Below are 24,470 nucleotides of genomic sequence, written 5' to 3'. Positions count from 1 at the left end.
AAATTTTCTAACATATGTTTCTGGTAAGTTGTTTTTACCTTATTGTTTAAAAACAACAAGCAATTTAATTTTAATTTTAATCATTTTTTAGTTGATACAGTTCATGCAACTTGTTTATACTGTTCATAAATTATAAATAAAATACAAAATACTATGATAAACACTTTTCTAATAAGAAACAAGTTAACCCGCACAAAATACATAAAACTGTTCGATAAGATTTAAGTATGATGGCTTTATAAAAGAAACATATTTAAAGAAAATATTTTGAACTAATTTTTAACTGTAACAATTTGTACTTCGTTAGGTGTCTAGTATAGGTTTTAAACACAGTTTTATTCTAAAAATCTATATATTTCTTTGATCGCAATAGAACAATAAAAAAGATATTCTCGGAGAATTTTGGATTTAAATTTTATGGCATAATTAAACCGAACACTTGAACTTTTTGAAGTTTACTTAGCAAAATACATATAGAAAATTTATAGAATTTCAAAATATTTAACTTTAATATTAAAGTTTTAGCTTTTAGACTTAAAAAATTTAAGCCATTAAGGGTGAACTACTGTATTAAAACCAAAAAAAAAAGTTTTTAGCGAATGTTTGATTAATAAAATCAACATTATTTTTTTGATACTTAATAAGTAAATAAAATTGTTAAAGCAAGTAGCAAACTTTTACAGATCAAGCTCGATTTTACAGGCTATGATAAATAAAGCCGAATAATCTCTTGTTCGTTTTAAAGATTAAAGAGACGCTGTTTTGTTGACAATGTTGAATACTGATTGTAAGTTGTTTACTGTAACTTATTTGTTTTTACTTTAGTATTAGCAATTCAAGTATTAAAACTAAGTAAATATTTTACTAACTTGGTAAACACTAAAAAACTTTGTAAACACTAATTGCTTGTTAGAAAAACAAATTTAATAAAAACAAATAATTGAAGTGATGTTTTTGAACAAACGGCATGTTGATTGTAAGTTTTTTGTTTGTTTTCAACTTTACTTAATATTAGGAAGTCAGGTATTGATCATTTTTGAGCAAACGTGTTTACTACTCATGCCATCAAGCAATATATTACTTCAAACAATATTCAAACTTAGAAACAGGCATGCTTACTCGCAAAAACAAACATTTACGTGCTACTTGGAAATTCTCAAACGAAATTCGGCACGTGTTAGTGCTTCCAAGCAAACAATTTGAAATTGCGAAATTAATTGGGAGCATATGGCCGGTTCGCATATTGGCTAATAAAAACAGAAGCGACACTGTTGAGAGCACATAATTTTGTCACAAGCGAATGAAGTTTGTCATCGTTTTAACTTTTGCCCTCGCGGTCTCCGCCCAAAGATACCTTCCAAGACTCGACGGTTTGAATTTAAGTATATATAAATTAGTTAAAGTTATTAAAATAAATATTTAATTTAATATGTTAAGTGCATGTGATTTACCTTCTTAATATATCAATTTAAAAGTATGATAGTATTTTAAATAAATTTAAATTTATTTACTAATATAACTACTCGACGGTTTTAATTGAACGTTTATAAATTAAATAAAGTTTTTTAAATAAATACTTTTAAATTTGGTGACTAAATTACGTTACTATGTGTCTTACCATCTTAACATAGTTGTTTAAAATATGATAGTTGCACAGCTTTTACCGGAGAGGCTCAAGATTCAATGGTTTTGTTTTATTTCGATACATCTATTGTATATAGAATTAGATTTTTATTTATTACGATATATAATATATAAAGCTTAGTATAACTTTTAAAATTAAATTAGTTAACTTATTTATAAAATTTAGTATTAAAAAATATTTCAAACAGAAGGTGAAGGACCAGCCTGTGAAGACAGTGAAAGTAATTTTATTTTATTTATTTTATTATTAATTTGTTTTATTTTTTTTTGTATTTAATTTACTTATCTTAATTCACATTTAACTAGCTACTTGGAGTCGAAATATTTAAAAAATAAACATTTATCATTAAAAACTTTATAAATGAGTAGTTAAAAATTAATCCTTAAAACTAGTATGAATAAACATAAAATTAAACTTTTAAGCCTGTAACAAGAAAATAAGTTTATTTTTTAATTTCAAACTCAAAAGCGAAGTTATTTATTCTGCGCACTGAGCTACAAAAATAAAATCATACTAAAATAAAACAATAGGTAGAAAAATGTAAAATATAATTTTTGTACTTTACTTTATCTAATCTAACATCACTTTACAAAGTGATGAAAAGAGCACAGTTAAGTATTAAGAAATCAAATTTTTACTAAAAGTTTTTGTAAAAACTTTATCATACCAGTCACCAACATTCTTTCTTTTTAGCTGAATATAAACATAAGTTTGAACTGTTAATAAAGTATATATAAAATACTTTTAATCCAAGAAACACTTTACAGAAATTAACAAGTAAAAATTTAACAGGAATAAGTTTTACAAACTGTTAAAACTTCACTACCAATCACTAATAATCTTTCTTTCTAGCGTGAAATAAACATAAATTAAACTGTTTTTTTTTTCAACATAAAAATTATTTATTTGTTTTCAGGATACAACTGCAACGGGGCTACCACCTCTCAAGCCGACCCAAATGATTGCTCAGTTTTCTACAACTGCGACTCCAACATCCAACGTCCCTGCCCAAGCGTCAGTTGCTAGTTTCTATTAAGGGGATTTTTTGTTACAAAGCATTTTTTAACAATCACCGAATAACCTACTGTACGCAGTTTAAATATCTCCAGGACAATTTTTATAATATTATGCACGAAAAAAATCATTTTTCGATTCTTTTTTGAAGTTAAAAACACAAAGAACCAAGTAACTACTTTATAATCGAGCTCCTTGCATTTTTTAGAGCGTACGACATTGGTTAGTACTTATCAAACATATAATATTTTCTAAGATAATCTGTTTAAATTTAACTTATATTATTTACAGACCTGCCCACCAGGACTCTATTTTGATCCAGCCCTCGGAGTCTGCAACTGGCCAGAAGCCGTTCCAAGCTGCAGTGTCAGTATTTATTTGTTTATTTAATATTACTTTTTTATTATTTTTACTGACAAGACTTTGTAAACAAAAAATAATGATTATTGAGAAAATACTTTGTTTGGAAAGTAAACGCATAAAAACATTTAAGTTATTATAACAAAAATATTTTTTTGCATACGAATATAACATTTGATTTTAATGATTAAGTACAATTAAAAAATAAACACAAAGTAAGATTAAATGTCCTCGTTGACCAGAAAATAGAAATTATTAACTTTTAGGGTACGGTTTAGTTTTTATGCAAATAAAGTCTACAAATTAGTACTTTAAATTTTAGGCCAGAAAAATGAGAGCCACCAGAGAAGAAATCGAAGGACCAGCTTGCGCCGAAGAAGAAAGTTTGTTTTTTTTTACTTACAATTACATAGATAATAAATATTGACATAAATTGAAAACCCAAAAAAATTTTAGATGATCTTAAATGTAATAAAAATAAGTAACATTTTCTTTTTAACTTTTAAATGTATAATTGAAATTTTAGCACTATTTTTTTTGTTTTGATCTTTTATTAACTGTGTTAATTTTTACTTATAAAAACAAAACAGTTTAAGAATTACGCATCTAAAATAATTTTATACACATTATTTTTAATCAATGAAGTTATTAACCAAAGTTAAAATGAATAGTGCAACAAAGAAAAGAGCTTTTGTACATAAATGTATTAGTTGTTGCGATAGTTCTGTTTTTCAAAGGATTCTTTTTGATTGTCAAATACATACAACTTTGATATACATATTTATTTAAAAACACTAATTTGGATCAAATAATACAGAATGATTTTTTGAAATAAATATATATATATATATCTACCTATTTAAAAATCACAACTAAAATTTAACAGTGTATGTTTTACAAACTGTTAAAACTTTTATACCAGTCACCAACAATTCTTCCTTTTAGCGTTAAATAAGCAGTTTATTTTTTTTTAGTTTATAAGCTATTATCAATTTTTTTTCCCAGGATATAACTGCAACGGGGCTACCACCTCTCAAGCCGACCCAAATGATTGCTCAGTTTTCTACAACTGCGACTCCAACATCCAACGTCCCTGCCCAAGCGTTAGTTGCTAGTTTTTACTAAGGGGATTTTATAAATGTTTTCATTAACAGCAATAAAAAAAGGTGTTTACAAAAATTAGCTTTGTAATTTTACGCCTTTGTTACTTTTCACATAGCTACCAATTATAAGCAAAAAAAGCCTTTTTAAATCTTCATTTTGAGAGCCTAAAACAAACTATTCCTATTTAACTTAGTTGATACAAAATTAATTACTTTTTTAAAAACGTCTTTAAAAAACTTATTCTTTAAAAAGAAGCATTTTACTGTTTTCAAATATGAACACACATAACTGATCCTAAATTTTGTTAAACACTCGATAAATTTGTTCAAATAATCTGACTAAAAAAGCTTAAGTAATTTTATTTACAGACCTGCCCACCAGGACTCTATTTTGATCCAACCCTCGGAGTCTGCAACTGGCCAGAAGCCGTTCCAAGCTGCAGCGTCAGTATTTAATTTGTTTATTTTATATTACCTTATTAATTTTTTTACTGACAAGACTTTGTAAACAAAAAAATAAATTTACTAAAATACACTTTATTGAGGAAAGTAAAAGCTTAAAAATTATTTGAGTTTTTAACACAATAATTTTCTTTTTTTGGGTATAGCTTTTAATTTTAATGACTAAATACACTTATTAATATAAATAATAAAATAGAAACGAACTTAATGTCTTCGTTTAACAGTAATAAACATTATTATTTCTTACAACAAAAATATCCATTATTTATATATTTTTTTTTCAACTTTACGCCAGAAAAAGCAATTAATATTTAAACATTATTTTTTTGAGTTAAGCAAAAAAACAAAAAGTTAGTATTTTAAATTTTAGGCCAGAAACATGAGAGCTACCAGAGAAGAAATTGAAGGACCAGCATGCGCAGAGGAAGAAAGTTTGTTTGTTTATTATAATTACCTAAATAATAAATGTATAAATAATATTAAAACTAAAAATATTCTTGGTGAGTAGCATAAGTGGTATAAAAACAAGTACCGATTTATTTTTTAACTCAGAAATGTATAACTAAAATTCTAGAACTTTTCCCTAAATTCGTTTTCTTATTTTTGATATTTTCATTAACTGTGTTAATTTTTCCTTGTAAGAACGAAATAGTTTAAGCCGTTTGCAGATAAAAGCATTTTTGTTTTTAAAATAGATTCAATCACATTATTTTTAACCAATGAAGTTATTAAAATTTTGAAATGGATTGTGAAATAAATAAAAAGGTTTTTGTACATAAATGTACCAGTTATTGCAACAATTTTATTTTTAAAAGGATTTTTTTGATTTTTTAAATACATACAACTTTAATATAAATATAGATTCATTCAAAACTACTAATCTAATTTTATATCACTAATTACATGATATAAAAAGTACTTTTTTAGTAAATACATATAAGTTAAATATAGATGTACATACATCTGTTTTAAAACCATAATTTTTATTAAAGGATACGAATGTAACGGAGCATCCACCCCACAAGCTGACCCAAATGATTGCTCTGTTTTCTACAACTGCGACCCACAAATTCAAAGACCTTGCCCCAACGTTTGTTTATTTATTTAGTTAGATATTTTTCTACAATTGCGACTCACAAGTTCAAAAATAATCCTCTAATGTTTGTTTTATATATTTTCATCTCATTAATTTGAATATTAGTTCAAATTATTTTCATTTAGTTATTGAGAACACCCAAAAGTTTTTTTTTCAACTATTTAAATGCCCCAACGATGTTTTACTTGTTTACAACTTCTTAAAAAGGCTATTTTATATTAATTTATTCAAATGACTACAAATTGTAGTATAATTTTAAGTTTTTTTAAGTGTTTAAGTAGAGCTTCCTGAGTTTAAGTTAGATTAGTAATTTAAATATTTTAATCTTAATGCTGAAATATTTTCTTTTTGTTTTTTAATATTTAAATCTCGTATTTTAATTTTAGTTTGTTTAATTGATTTAAATTTTATTACAGAACTGTCCACCAGGACTCTTTTACGACCCAGTCCTCGGAATCTGCAATTGGCCAGAAGCCGTTCCAAGTTGCAGCGTAAGTGAAAATAAAAACTGACTTTTATTAGTTTTTACTTGTGTTGATATAATAATACACCTTAAACTATTGTTGATCACTTGCATCTTTATTACTTAACACGAGAAAAAGTCTTCTTTTTAAGCTGAACTTATATAAAACAGGATAGTAAATGTACGCTGTTTAAATTTTTATGATCTGTTATTGAGTGCTTTTGTTTATAAATTACTATTCTTTATTTTTATTTTTGATACAAAGTGGCTCAACAAAGCCGTTTACTACCAAATAAACAAAAGTGAAACATTTTTATGATTTATTTTTGAGCAATGTATTTGAAATCAAGTATTATTCCTTTTCTTAATGAAGCACACATGCTTTATAAACTTTTGGTATGATTTTAACAATGCTTAAGAAAAATAAATAACTAAATATTTTTAGGCAACCAGAATGTTGAGAGAAATCAGAGAAGAAATCGAAGGACCAGCTTGCGCTGAAGAAGAAAGTTTGTTTGTTTATTATATTGATTACATAGATAGAAATATGCTAGTTGAAAAATTATTTGAAGATAGTTTTTATTAAATGGAAAATGTTTACTTTTTTCTGTATAATTGTTAATGTTTTATGTTAAAAAAAACAAACTATTTAGTATTTTTATTATCCAATTTTGTGTTAAGTTTAATTTCATATATTGTATTAATCAAGAAAAACAGTTTATTAATTGTTAACAAATATGAATGTCTTAAATACAAACAATAATTATTTTTCAACTCTTTAAGACTAACAGTATTAAAATAAAAATATATAAAACAATTTTAATATAGATTTATAGAAATGTCAATTGCACACATTTTGAAAACAAATATGTTTAAAAATTGTTAAACGAATCCTTTTAGAAAATAACTTTTTTATAATAAATCAGTAAACATGCAAAAAATATTAAAAACAAAATCGATTTAACCATTAAAACATTTACTTAGTATACATTAAAATTCAAACATTTCTTAATGCATCAGTAGCACTAATAAACTGTTTTGTAACGCTTTAAAAAAATTTGTTTTGAATTAACTTGTTGAATTTATCAACTAAACTTTTTCGTAAAATAGTCGTAGCATGTTATCTTATTCAAACTAAAAGTAATAATTTTTATTTGACAAACTGTGATGAACTACTTGATCTGGTTTTATTTTTTCTTTTATAAAACTATATCCGAAATTTATTAAAAATGTTTAACACATTAGCATTTTCTAAAGCAATAGTTTTTCAAAAAAGGATACGAATGTAACGGAGCATCCACCCCACAAGCTGACCCAAATGATTGCTCTGTTTTCTACAACTGCGACCCACAAATTCAAAGACCATGCCCAAATGTTTGTTACATTTGTTTTATTTTTAATTTGTTTAGATGTCTTAACGTTTTTTATTTTATTTTAGTCAATTAGTCGCTTATTAAATCAACTTTTTTTTTTTTATATTTTAGATTGTTTTTTTTAATCTAATATTTTTTACAGACCTGCCCACCAGGACTCTTCTACGATCCAGTCCTCGGAATCTGCAACTGGCCAGAAGCCGTCCCAAGCTGCAGCGCTTAAAAAATTACGATATATACTATTTTTCTCGTGATTTTTAAATAATAAAATTGCTGAAAAGTGTGTGTAAATTTCATAAATTCATTTGCAGGACTAATGTAGAAATAAAATTTAAAAATAAATTAAAAGTTCCTTACAAGTTGAGACAAATAAAACAGTAAATTTTATTTAAAAGAACCTGACAACAGATAGGGATTATGAGGGATCCAATAAGGTGTTTATTTTTACTTTTCAGTATTTTTCAGAAACATTTTTGAACTAATTGTTTTATCATAAAAAGTAAAACAATTTTTCTATAACATTTTAAACGATAGAAGGATAGCAAATTAGTATAAATTATTTAAAGAATAAATTAATTATTTGGTTGTAATTAAGAAATAAAACTACTTAATAATTTTTTTAATTTCTTGATGATAATGTAAACAATTATAAAAAATAATTGCTTAGGTAATTTTCCCTGATTCAAAAACAATTATTTTATATCTCACATATAGGTTAAGACTATATGGGGAATAGGGCACTTTTATAAAAACTTGATATTATATAAAATTATCTTTGAATTTGCTAGCAGTTGCTTTTTATCGCTCAGTAAAATTATAACTTTTCATTGAGTTATAAGGGTACAAAGTTAGATAATTCAACATGTTCTTTATTAAAGGACCAAGGTAAAAAGACAATTTCAATAAAATTTATTTTTTCCTACAGTTTTTTAGTAATTGTTCTAAAACTTTTTTAGTTTAATTACAACTTTACTATAAATAATTTAGTTTTATAAAATTTTAAAATTATGAGAAGAAATATTAGTTTTCTTAATGAAAAAGTCAATTTTGTATTTTATTTGATAACAAAATTATTAGATTTATTTCTAAAACATTACAAATAGAATTTTTCTAATAATGCAAGGAAATTTTCAAATAAATTTAAGGTTAGTTGTTTAAAAGATGAAAAAGAAAGAAGTTTTTAATATTTTTTTATAACTCCAAAAAATCACCAATGAAAAACTTTTCTTCTACACTTTGTATTGAAAACTTTTTACACACTTAAAATAAATTAAAAACTAAAAAAAATCTTTCAAAACCACTTCATCGCTTATATTTTTAGCTTTATTTAAGTACCAATGTTAATGTATATATAAAAGTTTTTAGACCCTCTATGGCCATTATAAATTAGTTTTATAATAGGAAAACATAACAACTTACACTTAATTCTAAATGAAATACTTAATTGCAATTTTCAAGCAAGTTACTCAACCTATTGCCTTAACAATTAAAATTTAGTCATTTCATATGTTTAAAAGTAAACATATGAAATGAATTTTAAAATAAATAAGACTTTACTAGCCCATTATAAAACAAAAACTCAAAGTTTTAGTTAAAAATTAAACATTGCAAATTGTAGTAAAACCTAAATCTCAAGTATAAAATTCTTTTTATAGTGCAATTTTTAAAATCTTTTTATTGAAAAACATAAGGACAAAATAGGGTAAGGGTTAAAAATATTGAGTTTTGAATAAATCATATTGAGACAATAGGAAGGGTCTATCACTTAAAAAAAAGACCTTGGCTTTTATATAAAAGGTTACAAAAAAAAAAGGTATAAAAGCACAAACTGAAACTACAAGCTAGTTTTTTATAGAAATTATAAATATCATTCAAATTCTGAGATATTTTTTTTCTAAAAATTTCCGATACAAACGTATGAACAGTAAATTTTTTCAAGGGTCAAATTGTTGGAAAACTAAAAAATCACTAAAAATCTATCTCCTCCTCAATTTTCAAATAATCTTCTTCAAATTTCCAGGAATTGTTCCTTACACTATAAGAAAAAAAAAGTTACTTATGAATTTTAATAATTTTGAAAAATATATAAAAATTGACAAAAATTAAGAAAAGTATTATTTTAAAGGTATTTTTACTTCAAATTTTTTAAAGTCTTAAGTAATTTTTTTTTTGCTATTGAATTACAATTAGACTGTGAAATTTTGAAGAAAATTTCTTGAAAAATGTAGGAGGAGATAGATTTTGAATAAAATAGTCTTTTTTGCTGTTTCAATTTTTCTTACCTATAGGGAATCTATTATGTGGCCCGACTTGTTGATGGTAATATCTAAAAAAACAAACTTAAATATTTTGAAATAGTTAAAAGCAACTTACAGCTTGATAAAGGGTTGCTGCTTTACCTGGAATCCTAAAAAAAACCTTGAAAAACCTGGAATTTGAGACATTTTGAAAAAAACCTGGAATTTAAAACGAAAGACCTAGAAAAACTGGAATTTTAACATGTTGTTCAGTAGTAAAATTTTGTTTTGACTCAAAAAATCTATCAAGTAATTAAAAAAATTTGTCATTATCAAAAACTTTTTTATTAAAAAACACATTTAAAGTAGCTTTACAGTATCTTTTTGATGTTTTTATACTATTTAACACAGTTTTTACCTAAAAATTAACTTTAAACTTGAAATAGACCCAAAAATGTATAATTTAAAAAACCTGGAAATATTTTTTAAAAAACAAGTGGCAACCCTGGATGCAGTTTTTCTTCCAGTTTCTTTGCCACCAAGTTACAAATCAGGGAAACAGCCTGGAAACCTTAAATTTGACAATTTCGGAAAAAAACATGGAAAAACATAGAATTTTGAACAAGAATCACTTAAAAACCTTGAAAAATATGGAATTTTAAACAATTTTTACATGTTAAGGGCATACGGAAGAAATAAAACTCTTATTTTACAATTGGATCTTTTTTTATATAGTTTTTACCAAGCTACAAAATGCTTTTTACAGATTTCAAAAATTCAAAATAATTTTTGAGATGTAGCTGTTCAAAGTTGGGGGCAATAATAGGTTCTTTATGGGAGGGGCAAACTAAAACAGCAAATAACTAGAAATCCTACCTCAACGACCTCAGCTACCTCAAGTTTATTTCTTGCAATATTAAGAAATTTCTGTCAATGCAAAATTTTAAATCATTGAAAAATAACAATTTTATAAAAAAAACAAAAAAAATGTTTTAAAAATTATTTCTGACAGAATTTTCTAAACATATGAAAAAACACTCCCTGAAATTTTGAGGTAGTTATCTTAAAAAATGTAGGAGAAGATAGATTTTTAGTGAAATAGTCTATTTTTGCTGTTTTAGTTTGCGCCTCCTATAAGGAACCTATTGTTACCTCCGACTTTGACCGACTATATCTCAAAAACTGTTTTTAATTTTTTAAATCTGTAAAACGCATCTTGTAGCTTAGTAAAAATTTCATAAAGTTGTGAAAAAGGTGTTTTACCACCCCCCTATGCCCTTAAGTAGAAACATTTTGATTTGACACAAAAAAACTACCATATGTACAAAATTTTTTTACCATCATCAAAAAAAAAAGTATCAAGTAGCTTTACAGAATATTTTCAATGTATTTATACTAATTAACTCAGTTTTTTATTTTATTTTAAACTTAAGTTTTAACTAAAAATAGAACCAAAAACAAGTACTTTAACAAACCTGGAGGAAATTATGAAAACTTGGAGAAAATTCACCAAAAGTCAGCGGCAACCCTGTTGGTAAAAACTTTATATATAAGATCAACTTGTGAAAAACATGGCCTACCCCCCTATAGCCTTAATTGTCAAATTAAAAGTATTTTTAACTCACAACAGATAGTATAAAACATTTTAAAAAGAGACAGTTTAACAGAATAAACTAAGATTACTCTTTTAATTTTAAGTCAAACTTTTTTAGTGTGACATCTTAATTACTGCTCAAGTGAAAAAAAGTTATGTACGTTATTTGAAATTCATATACAGACTTTTATAAGTTTTATGTTTGCAATTAAAAATAAAACAGTTTTTTTGTGGTGTGTTTTTTTAAGTTTTCATTTCAAACATAATGCTACAAGCTCAAATTAAGCACACAAAAAGTGTAAACATTGACTTTAACTTAAAAACACACCAAACTGCCATTAAAATTAGTCAGCTAGGTGTTGGAAATTAAAAATCAAACCAATAATTTACTGTGAAACCAAAATTTTAAACTGATGTCGTAGTAGATCGCAATCCTATATAAAAGTTTAAAATAAACAGTTTTATGTTTTAAAAAAACAATCTACTCTACATCTTTGTTACTGAAACAGCAGAAAAAATCCAACCAGGTTTAAATTGTATTAGTTCAATTGAAAAATAACTATTGTACTATATTAACAAGTTGAAAATTGAGTAATATTAAGAAAAAATAAATTGACCCATAATAAAAAATCTTGTTTTTTCTCAGGAACAATGTTTTTCAACAATTTTTTATGTAAACAGCAAACACAACATGTTGAAAAGACTATCATAAACACTTAAAATTTTATAATTAATTTTTATAAAAAAAAGAAATTAGTTCTTATGAAAACATTTAAAACTATCTGTTGAAAATTTCTTACATTTTCTTTAACACTAAACTGAAACTTATGATCCATATACCCAAAGGAACTCCAACCAAGTTTTTTTTTAGGTAATTCAGTTACAAAAGTTTTTTGGACTTTTTTTAGTAGTAATGAACTGAACAAACAAGTATAAACTAACTGTGGATTAAATTCAGTTTCATCAACTTACAAACTTTTAAACCAAATGTCCCATTTAGTCTAAACACATTTTAAAAAGGAGGTTTGTGGGTTATAACTCATTGTAAATATACCCACAGTCCATTTTTGTACAAAAACGTTTCAAGTAACATTCAGTCCAAGCGAGTATACTACAAACTAATAATTAGTCTATTGTATTCCATTTTTAGAGTACTTTTAACTGAGCAGTACATCATTTTAAACTTAAACTGCTCAATGAAAGCTTTAACTTAAAAGACCTTAAAAATATCTTTAATCATTGTTTATTTGTTATCAAAAATAGCGCCTCATATTTTATACTTTCATTTGACCAATAAAATTTATCTAAAAACTAACTCTAAAAGTAATACTTTTATTAAAGAATAGTTTATAAACAGTTTACTAGAAGAGACAGTTTTTGTTAATTTCACTGGTTTCCTTTTCAACAACATAGTTTAATATTTAATATGCCTTCAGGCATATAGTCAAAAATCAATCAGACATAAGTAGCAAATTATCTCATGTTAATGTCTGTCACAAAAATGTGCCAATAATGTATACGAGATAGAAGTTCAGAGCTAATCAGAAACCCTGAGGTGTTCCAAAATTTATAATTTTTTACTCATATAAAATTAAAAGAATAAAAATGCACAAATTAAATATTTTATTTACTACCAGGTTTTGGTGGCAAAAAAATTATGACCTTTTCAAGAACAATAAAATAGTTAACTGGTTAAATTATACCAATTCGATCATCAGACCACAAGTTTCAGTAGACTGAGACTTGTTTTGTTCTTATTAGGACTCACCAGTCAGTCACAACCAAAAAACTGCTGAAAAAAAAAGCAAAACAAAAAAAAACATTTTTTTTTTCGTTGTGACTGACTGGTGAGTCCTAATAAGGACGAAACCGGTCTCAGTCTACCAAAGCTTGTGATCTGACGATCGTATTGGTATGATCAACCTTTTATTAAACTTCAGCTTGTCTCACAGCAAACAAAAGTCCAGGCTTCTGCTATGCAGACTTTCACTGATGTTTTTTGTTGATAAAAGAAATAAGTAATACTTATTTTGCACATTTTAGTTTAAATAAGCTCTTTACATTTCATTAAATTGATCAATCTTTTTTAGTTAAGACAAATATATATATAATTCTATGCATAAAAACAAAATTACTTGTCACATTAGATATTTATCCTTTAAACAATTTTTTTAAACAACAATTTTAACGTTTGATGTTTGCATTTTGAATGTTATATATCTATTTTGTTATTGTTATTTAAATGTACTAAATATCTTTAAAGAATCATTTTTTTTTAGTCAACCACGATAAACTCATTCACCATCCAAATATTCTGAATTTATTTTAGTATTTTTTCCAAAGCCATGATGTCTACTTTTCTGTACATCATTCTATAGAAGAAATTTATTTAACTGCTCACACACTTAAAATCAAAAAAAATTTCATAACTTTTTATAAACAGCCTCAACTTATTTCTAAAGAGTCTTTGGCCAGTATTTATTTAGGCCATCGTCAACAAAGTTGAGATGACAGTCCTAAAGAGGACGAAACCGGTTGTAAGTTGTTTCATTCAAAATACTGTTGTTGTTAAAGTATGGTGAAGTTCATTGTTTATTATAGTCTTTTGAAAGACCGTAGAGTTAAGCTTACTGAAATCTTAACTATTATTATTTTTACAGCAAAATTTGCAAACAATTTTTATTCATTTATGTTTGATAGATAATAAGATCAAACATAAAAATTTTACCAAATTTATAATTTGATAAAGATAGAAATTAATTTTTATCAAAACTGAACAAAATGCATGCAAATTTGGAATTTGTTATGGAAAAATCAACAGATAACAAGCTAGCATTTTTAGATGTTTAAGTTCACTGGGAAAAACAGATCAAGTTCTGTACGAACAACTTTTAGTTGAGAAAAAGTTCTTATAGTGGAGATTATGTCCCATACAACTTATATTGCCCCTGAAAACAAAAAAAAACTAATCTAATTAGTTATCTTGGGTATAGGCCAATGAAAATCTCTGAAAAATGTTTAAAATTAGAGTTTTCAAATGTAGAAAGCATCTTTCTAGCTCTAGGATATCCACTAGACATCGTTTAGTCTACATTTGGCAAAACAAAATCTAGATTTGAGTTGTTAATATTCAGACCTAAAAATGTCCAGTATATTTGAAGTTATCATACAATCAAAATCCAGCTGTCCAATATAGTCCATATAGAATCTTTACAGATCTGTTAATTTAAGAATAGTATCCAAAACCAGAAAATTGTTCCAGATTAATGCTAAAGATAAACTACCTATCCTGAGCGCCAACAATGTAATCTATAAACATATACATTTTTGTAAGCAAACATACCTGGACAGAACTATCAACAATCTAATGAACAGATTTATTCAAAATCTACCAAAGAGTTTATAAAAAAAATTAGGGTATCAAACAAGGGAAAGGAAGTTGAGAAATATTGTTTACAAAATTGATAGATATTATGCTCTCATTAGTTAGTTTGTAAAGTTGTGTCACAATTTTATATCACAGATTTAAGTTTGGTTTATTTTGATAATTATTAAATTTGTATTAAATTTTATTTATATTGTGTTAAAGACTCAGTTTTTGTTAATTAATGTTATTACAGCAATTTAAACAACTAATTTATTACTGATTAGTATGACCAAAAAGTACTTCTATTTGTTTTTATGATCAATAAAATTTGAATGAATTGTTATTGTGTATTGTCAAAATGAGTGAAAAGTTATTTCAAAATTTTTATTCACATACTATAGGGATCTGACCAGATATATTATTATTTACAAAATTAACATTCATTTTTTCACACTCAAAATCATAGAACAATCAAATATTGTAAAAGTAGTTGAGTATCTAGTAAGAAAATTACTAACCTACTTAACAGAAGATATAGAAGTACAATTTAAATAGTTGACAGTAATAGTTAATGATAATTTAAAAAGTATTGTTTACATCAATAATATCTAATATCATTATCTATTAGTATAGTCTTTTTTTGTTTTCTTCAAAAACATATTAAACTCAAAAAATTCTCTTTAAATAGAGCAATTTTGATTTTGGACATAATTTTACATTCAAGTATATGTTATTACAGTTTATTTTAAAACAGTTAAATATTTTGTATTATGTAGTAATGTATCAAAAAGTATTTAGTGATGAATTTTAAACTACATTGTAACAGCCACTCTGTCTATATTTTGTTTTAATATTTAAATAGTTTAGGTTTTTTTTTGGTACAATTTATTAATATATTAATATTAAGGAAAAATAATACACACTATTTTTTAAAAACACAGGTGTTTTCATTTCATTCAGTGAAAATTTTAAAACTTTAACTGTTTTTTTTACATACAATAAATTAAAAAAGTATTTAGTAAAACTTAACATACTTTTTTTGCAGACAAACTACTTTTACTTTTTTTTATATTCAAACATATTGGCTTATGAGTTTTTTTTTGTACAAATTATTTAAAGTTGTTTATTGAAACCTTATTTTTTCAGTCAATATGTTTTCAAACCTGATTAAAAAAATCACAACTCCCACTATTCTTGCGTTTGGTTTTGTGTCCAACCTGCAAGTAGTCAACTTTGCCCAATCTTCCATGGAACCAACCATCCGTGACGGGGACTATGGGGTCTGCTGGAAGGTGGACAGTTACCGTGACGAATACAAGTCAATAAAAACCGGGGACGTTGTTGTGGTAACCAGCCCCGACAACCCAAACACCCTGATTTGCAAGAGGGTTGGGGCAACAGAGGACAATGATGTCTGTCATGGTAATGGGGACAACTATGTTGAACCTGGTCATTTGTGGTTGCTAGGCGACAATGAGGGAAATTCCCTGGACAGCAGACATTATGGGGCAGTCCCTATTGGGTTGGTAAATTCGGTGGTCAGGTTCAAGTTTAATTTCAGGGAATTTTCTTTTAAATTTTTAAAAAAACATTAAGTTATTTTCAAAAAAGTTTATATTAGGTTTTGTTGTAACATTTGTGAATATTAAGAACAATTTAATAGTTAAGCTGAAACTAAAAGTAAGTCAGAGTTTTGGATGAGAAAATTTTCAATTGACTTTGTTTTATACAAGTTATTGGAACATACATTTCTCAATATTAATATTTACATAAAAACTCAGTAAATATTAAAGCAGTTTTAGTAGGCACACTGAAAATTTTTATTCTTGATTAATTAAATTTCAGAATGTTTTGTTTTAATTTATGATGGGTTGCAACACACTCAGGATAACTCAGTATACTTTTAAATTTTTGAAAATCTTAGGATAACTCAGGATGTTTTGATTTTTAATTTTGAACTCAGGCTGACTCAGAATGTTTTTTTTTACAAAAACTCAGTATAATTTAAGTTTTTTTTAGTAAACTCTGGACTTTTCGTTTCAGATTTTAAACAAAATTTAATTGGTTTAATTTCAATATGTAATTATTTTATGACCAATTTTGTTGGAGAACTTGATTTTTATCAATTTAAAAGAAATTGAAAAGAAACTTTTTTTTAAATAAAAAAACTCAGAACAACTCAGGACAGTTTTTTGACTTTTAGAGTAACAACCCTGTTTGTGAAAAGATATAAAATACATTTGTAAATAAATAAAAAAGTATCTTTTATTGTTTTATTCATGTAGTAATTTCTGTGAAAAAAAAAAGTAAACTGAAAATAATTTATTTGATTTCATTTAAAATACTGAACGTTATTGTATTTAATGAATTTATTCATTAGTTATTGATATAAAGATCTATATAAATTTTCAAATAACTTTTGTTTTGAAACTTTTTATGATTGTAAACAAGTTTTGTTTATATTTTGCTCGATTTTTTTTTGTTTGCCATTTAACGAACGATTATTAGTTTAAACAATTTAAATGATGTAAGTTTTTTAATTTTTTACAACTTTCAAATGGATTTTTTAACTTCAGGATTTAAAGTTATAATGAAATTAAAGTATGTATGTGACCACTTAAAAGTTAAAAATAACTTAATAAAAATCAAATAACTATCAACTTTTTAGAGTTATGCATTTAAATTATACGTGAGGTTTATTATTTATATTTCGTTCTAAGATAGCCAGTATTTATTTCGGCTATCGTCAACAAGTTGAGATGTTTTATGCCATTGAATATAAACAGTTCTAAGATAGATTAAATTATTTGACTTTTGGTCAAAGTTACATTTAAAATGTTTATGTGTTATAAGTTGTAGAAAATATATGAGTATAAAACACTTTTTTTTACATTAAAAAGATGTTTATGTTTAAATAATAGTGTATTAATACTTTATATTTGTATCACGTTAAGTAAAAAGTTATTAAACTAACTTTAAATTTTAGATTTTTAGATGTTATTTTTAATGTTAGATTACTTAATTTAAGTTTGTACAACAGTTTTTTTGAATATAAAAAAGTGTATTGCAAACTAAGAATATTTTCATTCATATTTTTTTCCTAGTACTTTAGTTTATTAAAGTTTTTTAAACAAAACTTGTATAAGTACTACTTTTAAATTATTTTGAATAAAAATTAAATTCTGTTGCTTTATATATAATAAAATTATAATTTTTAAGCAGTAAATTTAGTTGTTTAATATCTACTTAGTCTAAAAAGAAGGTATAAAAATTCAAAATTAGGTTATAAAATGTTTAAAAAGTCACTAGTTTTAAAATTCTACAAGAAAATTGTTTATTTTTTTAATCTTTATGTTGATATAAAGTAGATGATTGTATTTACAATTAAAACTTTTATCAAATCTCAGGCTTGTGTTCAGTTTTTTACAAAACTGAACCTAGTTTGATTTTTTAATTCTAAATAGTTTTCTCACTTAAAATTTATTTATAATAACTTAAAGCTATTGTTGTTAATTAAAGAAAACATTTAAGTAGCTTTACAGTATATTTTATTGTTGTCATACTATTTAAAACAGTTCTTTCCTTTGAATTTAATTTTAAATTAAAAGTAGTACTAAAACCGAAAACTTTCAAAATCTTTGAGGAAATTTAGAAAACCTGGAAGAAACTTTTCAAAAACCTTCATGGTTGATAAAAATACCAATACTAAATAATACACAGCTTAGCCAGTAAACATAACATAAGTAACTAACTTTATTACAAAGTTGTTTAGTAGAGCTAAATAACTTGTAGTTTTTATAAGTAAATGTAGAATTACTTAAGTTGAAAGTAAAATTAGCATAAAATAAAGCTTAATATCTAATTTTTTTCTTATTCATGTATCTATGAGTCGTTTGTTCATTATAATATTAACATTTTAATGTACTTAAAGGTAATTATAAAGTTATCATATTTTACTTTAGTTGTAATTATATATTGCAAAAAATACAAATCTTAAAAACATACCAATAAACATCCTGATGTTTTTTATTTATTAATTCCCTAGTTATTGTTATTAAAATTGACATAGCAGGCATTTGCTAATTACAGACATTCTAAAATGTCATTTGAATAGTTTCGTAAAAATAAAAAAGTTAACTCCTTATACATTGGATAAATTTAGTAAATAGATTTTTTTAGCTTTCATATAAGTAATAAAAGAGCACTATGAAAATAGTTAGAAATTTTGAAACATAAATAATTAAATGTACATATTTGAAATATAAAGTTCTTATTTAAATGCTATTTGAAATTTTTACAATAGTAATGTCCTAGTCAAGTAGTTAAGATGACATGGTTAGATTTTCATTAACTATTCAAAAGTTGAAAAACTTGAAAAATCTAATTTAAAAAAATTGCTTGCTAACAACTATTTTAGTATAACCTAATTTTCTAAATACTTATATAAATAAAGTTTTTCTGCACATAAACTAATTTTCTATAAGTAAATCTAGAACTAGAGTAATCAAGTCTTAGTATTATGAAAATAGGAATTTTTAAAGTAAAAACGCAGTATCTGATAAAAAATAGTGCATCATTTTACTTATGAACGAAAAATACCAATTTGAATTAAAACTTAACTATACTAGAGCAGAGTTTCCCTTTCAAATATGTTGTTAGTAATTATAAGTTAATTATGATATCATACAAAGTTTTCCATTTAGAACAAATTTCAGCCGTTCTTATAGTGTTTAAAAAACACTTGACTACTTCTTATAATATTTTTTTGTTGGTAAGAAAGCACAGGAAAGTCTACTAACCAATGTCAAGTTTTTGACTTCAAATATTCTCTATAAGTAATAAAAAGTTTGGTTTTTTTAAACTTTGAGAGGGTCTAGTAAATCAGCTTAAAGTGTCAACTTATACAATTATAAAAAATTTAACAACAAAGAAAGTTTTCTTGTATGTAACAATATTACAGTTTTACATATTATAAAACAGTTTTAAGTCCTTCTAATTTGTATGTGTTTAAATAGATTTTTAACTTTTCTTTACTGTGTTTAAACCAAATTTTATTTTTTTGTGATTTAAAATACTTTTTTTTACTGTCAATGTAAAAATTCTCTAGTCCTCCAAACTTTTTTCAAGTTTTTAAATGTTCGTTAATTATAACAAAATAAAAAAAAAGACTACAACTTAAAATGTTTTGATTAAAATAAGCTTAAAGTTAATGTTTTCTTTTCAGCAAAATATGTTTAACAAAATATCACTCGGCTTGCTACGAAAGCTCAGCAGCGTTTCAAAATGCAAAAGTATTCTACAAAACACAAAAGGCAGCAAGTACAGCCACTCGGCCTGGTGGCCCATACTAGTCGGTATGGAGGCCCACAAAACCGGCAAGGATTGGCCGCAGCGGACCGAAGAGTACAAAGAGGAGTTCTATCGACAAAAGCAAGTAATTTTGAACAAAATTAAAAAATACGACCTGGTACCGAGGGGATGGAACGAGAGGATGGGAGCTGAGATAAAGGAGCGCATCGCGGTTCCGGTGATCCGGTTCACGGCGGAACCCGATTTGGAGAACATTTTTCTGCTTCACCTGCAGAAGTGCTGCCTCCCCTTTGCTCTGAATGGTGTGTTCTTGCCCGAAAAAGCCGGTGTGCTCTCCTACGTTTTCTACTTCTTCTTCAGCTTTCTTGCCTCGCTGTTTTTCCTGCTGTTTCCTCCAATGTGGCTCTATTGGTACTTTTAAATAAAACTCGCCAGAATAGTATTAACCTGATTTTGAAGTTATAATTAGTTAAGTTTTATTTCTGACAAGTATAGTTGGAATTCTGCAAACCTTTTTAATAAAAAAAAAATATTTATTTCAATATACAACAGTAAAATATAAACGTCTAGTTTAATGCGCTTATGAATCTTTCTTTTTTCTGACTTGTAGTATTCATACGTCCTAGTTGCACAAAGAACCATTTAAAAAAATAAATTTCTTAGAATATGAAATTAGCTTTGTTTACAAACTTGCACATTCTAAGCTCTCAAAACATGATTTCAATCTTTATTAGTCTAATAAAACTCATTATTTATATTGTATTTTGTTTTTCTACTAAATTTATATGTACTTAAGTTTTACTTCCTAAACATAGCCATTAGTTTATTTAAAGGTAACTTTATATAGAGAGTATTTTAGTTTTCTCACCAAATATATGTTTATAAATTTACTTGTTTAAAAACTAAGTTTTATTTAAAAACTTTCAGGGAACTTGGAAAAAATGTTCCATTTATTAGAAGATGCATATAAAATTATAAATACAAATTAATTTAATAATAATTAAGTTTATAAGAACGGTTTAACTTCATAATTAAAATAAAATCTAAGGCTCATGTATACATTAAAAATAAATAATTTTTTAGTTAAACGTTTTTTAAAGTATAAGCTTCGTAAAATTTCTAAAAAAGTAGCTAATAAATGTTATGAGTATTTTAAATTAAAGCAGATCTTTGTTAGAAGTTTAAAATTTAAAGAAAAGTGTTGTAAAATAAATTTCTTTTAACTAAAAATGCTCAATGTTTTCGTTTTGCTTATTTCAAGCTAAACAGTACGTTACGGGGTACATTTCCAAGTAAAAGTGGCAATAACTATCCTCTATCTAGTTTTTGTATTCACCACAGAATTGAAAACTTCTAAATTATTATTACATAAGCGCCGCTTCAAAATACAAAACGATTTAGTATTAAATGAAATATAGTTATAGTGTTTATTATCTGCTAATTTTAATTAACATTTAAGGTGGCACAAAAACTTAAAATTCAAATAACTGTTTTCGGGTTGAAGAAATTTAGAGTTAGGCTTAAAATAAAAACATTACAACTATTTCAACTACAATTATTTTTGCCAAAATTTTTGTTTTACAAAGATGTTATTATTGTTATAGCTTCTAAATAAAATTTAGTCTTGATAAGTTCAGTTTTCATACACATTTGTAAACAAATATTTTCCATCTGCGCTTAAAATCTATTTCTGAATGGTTAAAAACGTTAATCAATATAGTGTTAACAGCATACTTTGTTTTATAAGTAAAACTAGTTATATACCGATATTTTGATTTAAGACTTAAATACAAATAGTTTAGTAATATTTAAATTACGGCTTATTTATTGACTCTAAGTAGCTCACATAATTTAGTAACTTTAGAAATGTAGGTTTTACTTCCTTAGATTTAGCAACATATTTTTTGTTGCAGTTTTCTTTTGTTAAATTACTAGCATATATATTATCATGTGGTTTTTTTAACAAGTAACAAAATTTTTTTTTACTTAATTATTGGTAAGCAAAGGTTAAAAACAAGCAAATTACTATTTTATTTTTTAAATTATACAGTAATCTTCCTTTATTCTACCACCATATGTTTCTGTGTGAAATTTAATATAATTTGTTTTTATTTATATTCCAGTCAAGTTACTTCACTAGGATCTTTTGTTAGCAAACAATTAAACTTATATTTTGAACAGTTATTTTACTTTTCTTAATTTAAGTTACAAAGAAAGGTTAATAATACAATAAAACTGAAAAACAAAGTACTTTAGTGTATAAGTTTGACTAGTTTAAAAAAACTGCAACTTTGAGTGAAAATTTTTGAATAAAAGTTTTTATAAAATAATTCTATTTGTCAACTTTTTCAAATTTCAAACAAGTTTAGAGTTTCTGTAAAACTTTTAATTAATTAACTTTTTTACCCCCTACTTCAAGATACTATTTAATGTGCTGTTTTTGTTTAAGCTCTGTAATAAACAGAAAAACAATGGTTTATAGTACTAAAAAAGTATACAAAAAAAAAAAAAACTGAAAAGGTTTGAACCAAACATTTAAAATTGTTACTCATAATGCTATATAAAGTATAAAAAACTACTACTAAAGGAAAAAATAACAGCGCTCAAAATAGTTTGTCTTTGGACCTGGTGAACAAAAAAACTTTCGTTTATCGAGTCGCACACCACTTGGATGCCTTTTAATGTATTGTCCAGGACAGTTACAAACATGATTTAAGCATGATTAATGAAAAGTCATTTGACCTGTTTTTCTGGTACATCAGTTAAATGCGAGGTGATATTAGCTATTGTCTAAAATCTTTTAAGAGGGCATTACAGGTATCATTGAGATTAAAGGAAGAGAGGGGGTGTCAAACGGACTAAAAAGTCTAATAAAGTGTTTAAAAATAGTAGGATAGAACTAGATCTTTTGTTTTGAAAACTAGTTTTGTTTATTTTCTTTTTTAAGTATTTCAAAAATTGTGTAGGTTTAAATGCAACCAAGTTTTGTTACTTTTAAGTTTAAAGATTACACAAAACTGTTTATTTTTTTAAAAACTAGCTTGCACAAACTAAACCAAAGGTCTTGTTATACTTATTTTTAACAGTTATTTTTGCTGTATTTTTTTAAATGATAGTGTGTATACTGAAAACCGAGATAGTTTGATTTAAAACTCAAGCGATTTTCGTTCAATAAAAAAGATAATTAAAAAACATAATGTGCTTCAAAACATTGCTTGCAGGATTGCTTTAAGCACTTGGAACCAAGTACCAGCTTGTGAGGTACAGATCAAGGTTTTTCTTTAAAGCATTTTATTTTTCTTAAAAAAACACATTATAGAACTGAATTGTTTACACTGTAGTGCGTTTGTTTTAACATTTAGGAATAGTTTTCTTTGTTTTTATTGTGAAAAATAATTAGCAAACAACTAGTAGCTGCAATCTAAAGTTACAGTAAAATGTTTAAAAGAAACTTTACTGCAAAACTTATTTTTTACTAATAAATTAAACAACCATGACTAAAAGAGAATTTTAAGAATTATCACAGCTGTCTAAACTTTCTAACGGCTTGATTTACAAAATGCTATTCAAGATGTAGTGATGAGCCGATAACTTAAATAATATTCTTCTTTATTCATAACTGTATTAGTTTTTTTATATCCAAGTCATGAACATAATTCTTTAGTTTGTAATAAATATTTATTTACTAATTAATAACTTTTTAAATTGTTGGAATTTATGTTGTTAAACAAAACATTAACAAGAATAAGCATAGAAAAATTTAGCTAGACACAAACTCTATTTATATAAATTTTACAGTCTTTATACTGGGCTGCCGAAGGTTTGTTGAGAGTTTTTCCAAGTTTTTTGAATTTTTTAAGGTTTTTGAAAGTACAAGTTTTTTTTAATAAGTTTTTAGTATAAAATTAAAAGTATAAAACCGTTATAAATAGTACTATAATACTGCTTTAGATAAGTTCTATATAAACGAAATTTTAAGTAATACAAAAAAAAATTAGATGTAAATTATTCGTATCGTTTAGTCATGGACAAGACATTTAAAAGGTATCCAAGTGGTGTACGAGTCGATTACCGAAAAGATCTTCGTGCACCAGGTCCTAGAGCCAAATATTTTGAGCATTTCTCAATCGTTCAATATACTATAATATCTTTATTATATTACTTTTAAAAGTTGTCTAATATTCCTAGTTTAATAGTGATTTTGTTAAAAATTTTATAATTATAGGTTTGTTGGCACCCCTATTTGAAATTGTTTTTTTAATTATAGATTATATGAGCAATTATTCCAAACTTTAAACTAGTAATCGTTTATTTTAGTATTATTGCCTTACTGTTATATGTATTTTAATGAAACTTTCATTTAGTTTTGGAGTTTAATAGCATTACAATTTATAAGACCAAAACTTTTCCATTTTATTACTTATCTAAGTTGGGTACATTTTTGTT

The 24,470-nt window shown here is 25.3% G+C and overlaps 3 protein-coding genes across 3 annotated transcripts; all 3 read left to right on the top strand.

The window, feature by feature from the left end:
• The first annotated feature begins 1,300 nt into the window (after positions 1–1,300).
• Positions 1,301–4,578, top strand: LOC145836932 (peritrophin-1-like). The gene is made up of 7 exons (XM_082944702.1): positions 1,301–1,370; positions 1,833–1,865; positions 2,562–2,659; positions 2,951–3,025; positions 3,342–3,402; positions 4,025–4,122; positions 4,492–4,578. The coding sequence occupies exons 1-7, from the start codon at positions 1,301–1,303 to the stop codon at positions 4,576–4,578; spliced, it is 522 nt and encodes a 173-aa protein (XP_082800828.1).
• Positions 4,579–4,963: 385 nt separating this feature from the next.
• On the top strand, positions 4,964–7,739 carry LOC145836931 (chitin-binding domain protein cbd-1-like). Its single transcript, XM_082944701.1, has 6 exons — positions 4,964–5,015; positions 5,577–5,674; positions 6,097–6,171; positions 6,589–6,652; positions 7,420–7,517; positions 7,659–7,739. Exons 1-6 carry the CDS (start codon positions 4,964–4,966, stop codon positions 7,737–7,739), a joined length of 468 nt encoding a protein of 155 aa, XP_082800827.1.
• An 8,126-nt stretch (positions 7,740–15,865) lies between these two features.
• LOC145836930 (mitochondrial inner membrane protease subunit 1-like) lies at positions 15,866–16,735 on the top strand. The gene has a single exon (XM_082944700.1). It carries the CDS (start codon positions 15,866–15,868, stop codon positions 16,307–16,309), a length of 444 nt encoding a protein of 147 aa, XP_082800826.1. The 3' UTR covers positions 16,310–16,735.
• Positions 16,736–24,470: the final 7,735 nt, after the last annotated feature.

Source organism: Thalia democratica, chromosome 5 (assembly GCF_965202585.1).
Source record: "Thalia democratica chromosome 5, ktThaDemo2.hap1.1, whole genome shotgun sequence".
Taxonomy (NCBI): Eukaryota; Metazoa; Chordata; class Thaliacea; order Salpida; family Salpidae; genus Thalia; species Thalia democratica.
This window is presented reverse-complemented; position numbering and strand designations above follow the sequence as displayed.

Coding starts and splice junctions, on each gene's coding strand:
- LOC145836931 (XM_082944701.1), top strand. CDS start 4,964: ATGAGAGCTACCAGAGAAGAAATTGAAGGACCAGCATGCGCAGAGGAA. Junction 5,675..6,096: donor TTCAAAGACCTTGCCCCAAC/GTTTGTTTATTT, acceptor ATTTTATTACAG/AACTGTCCACCAGGACTCTT. Junction 6,653..7,419: donor AGCTTGCGCTGAAGAAGAAA/GTTTGTTTGTTT, acceptor TTTTCAAAAAAG/GATACGAATGTAACGGAGCA.
- LOC145836930 (XM_082944700.1), top strand. CDS start 15,866: ATGTTTTCAAACCTGATTAAAAAAATCACAACTCCCACTATTCTTGCG.
- LOC145836932 (XM_082944702.1), top strand. CDS start 1,301: ATGAAGTTTGTCATCGTTTTAACTTTTGCCCTCGCGGTCTCCGCCCAA. Junction 1,371..1,832: donor ATACCTTCCAAGACTCGACG/GTTTGAATTTAA, acceptor TATTTCAAACAG/AAGGTGAAGGACCAGCCTGT. Junction 3,026..3,341: donor AAGCCGTTCCAAGCTGCAGT/GTCAGTATTTAT, acceptor TTTAAATTTTAG/GCCAGAAAAATGAGAGCCAC.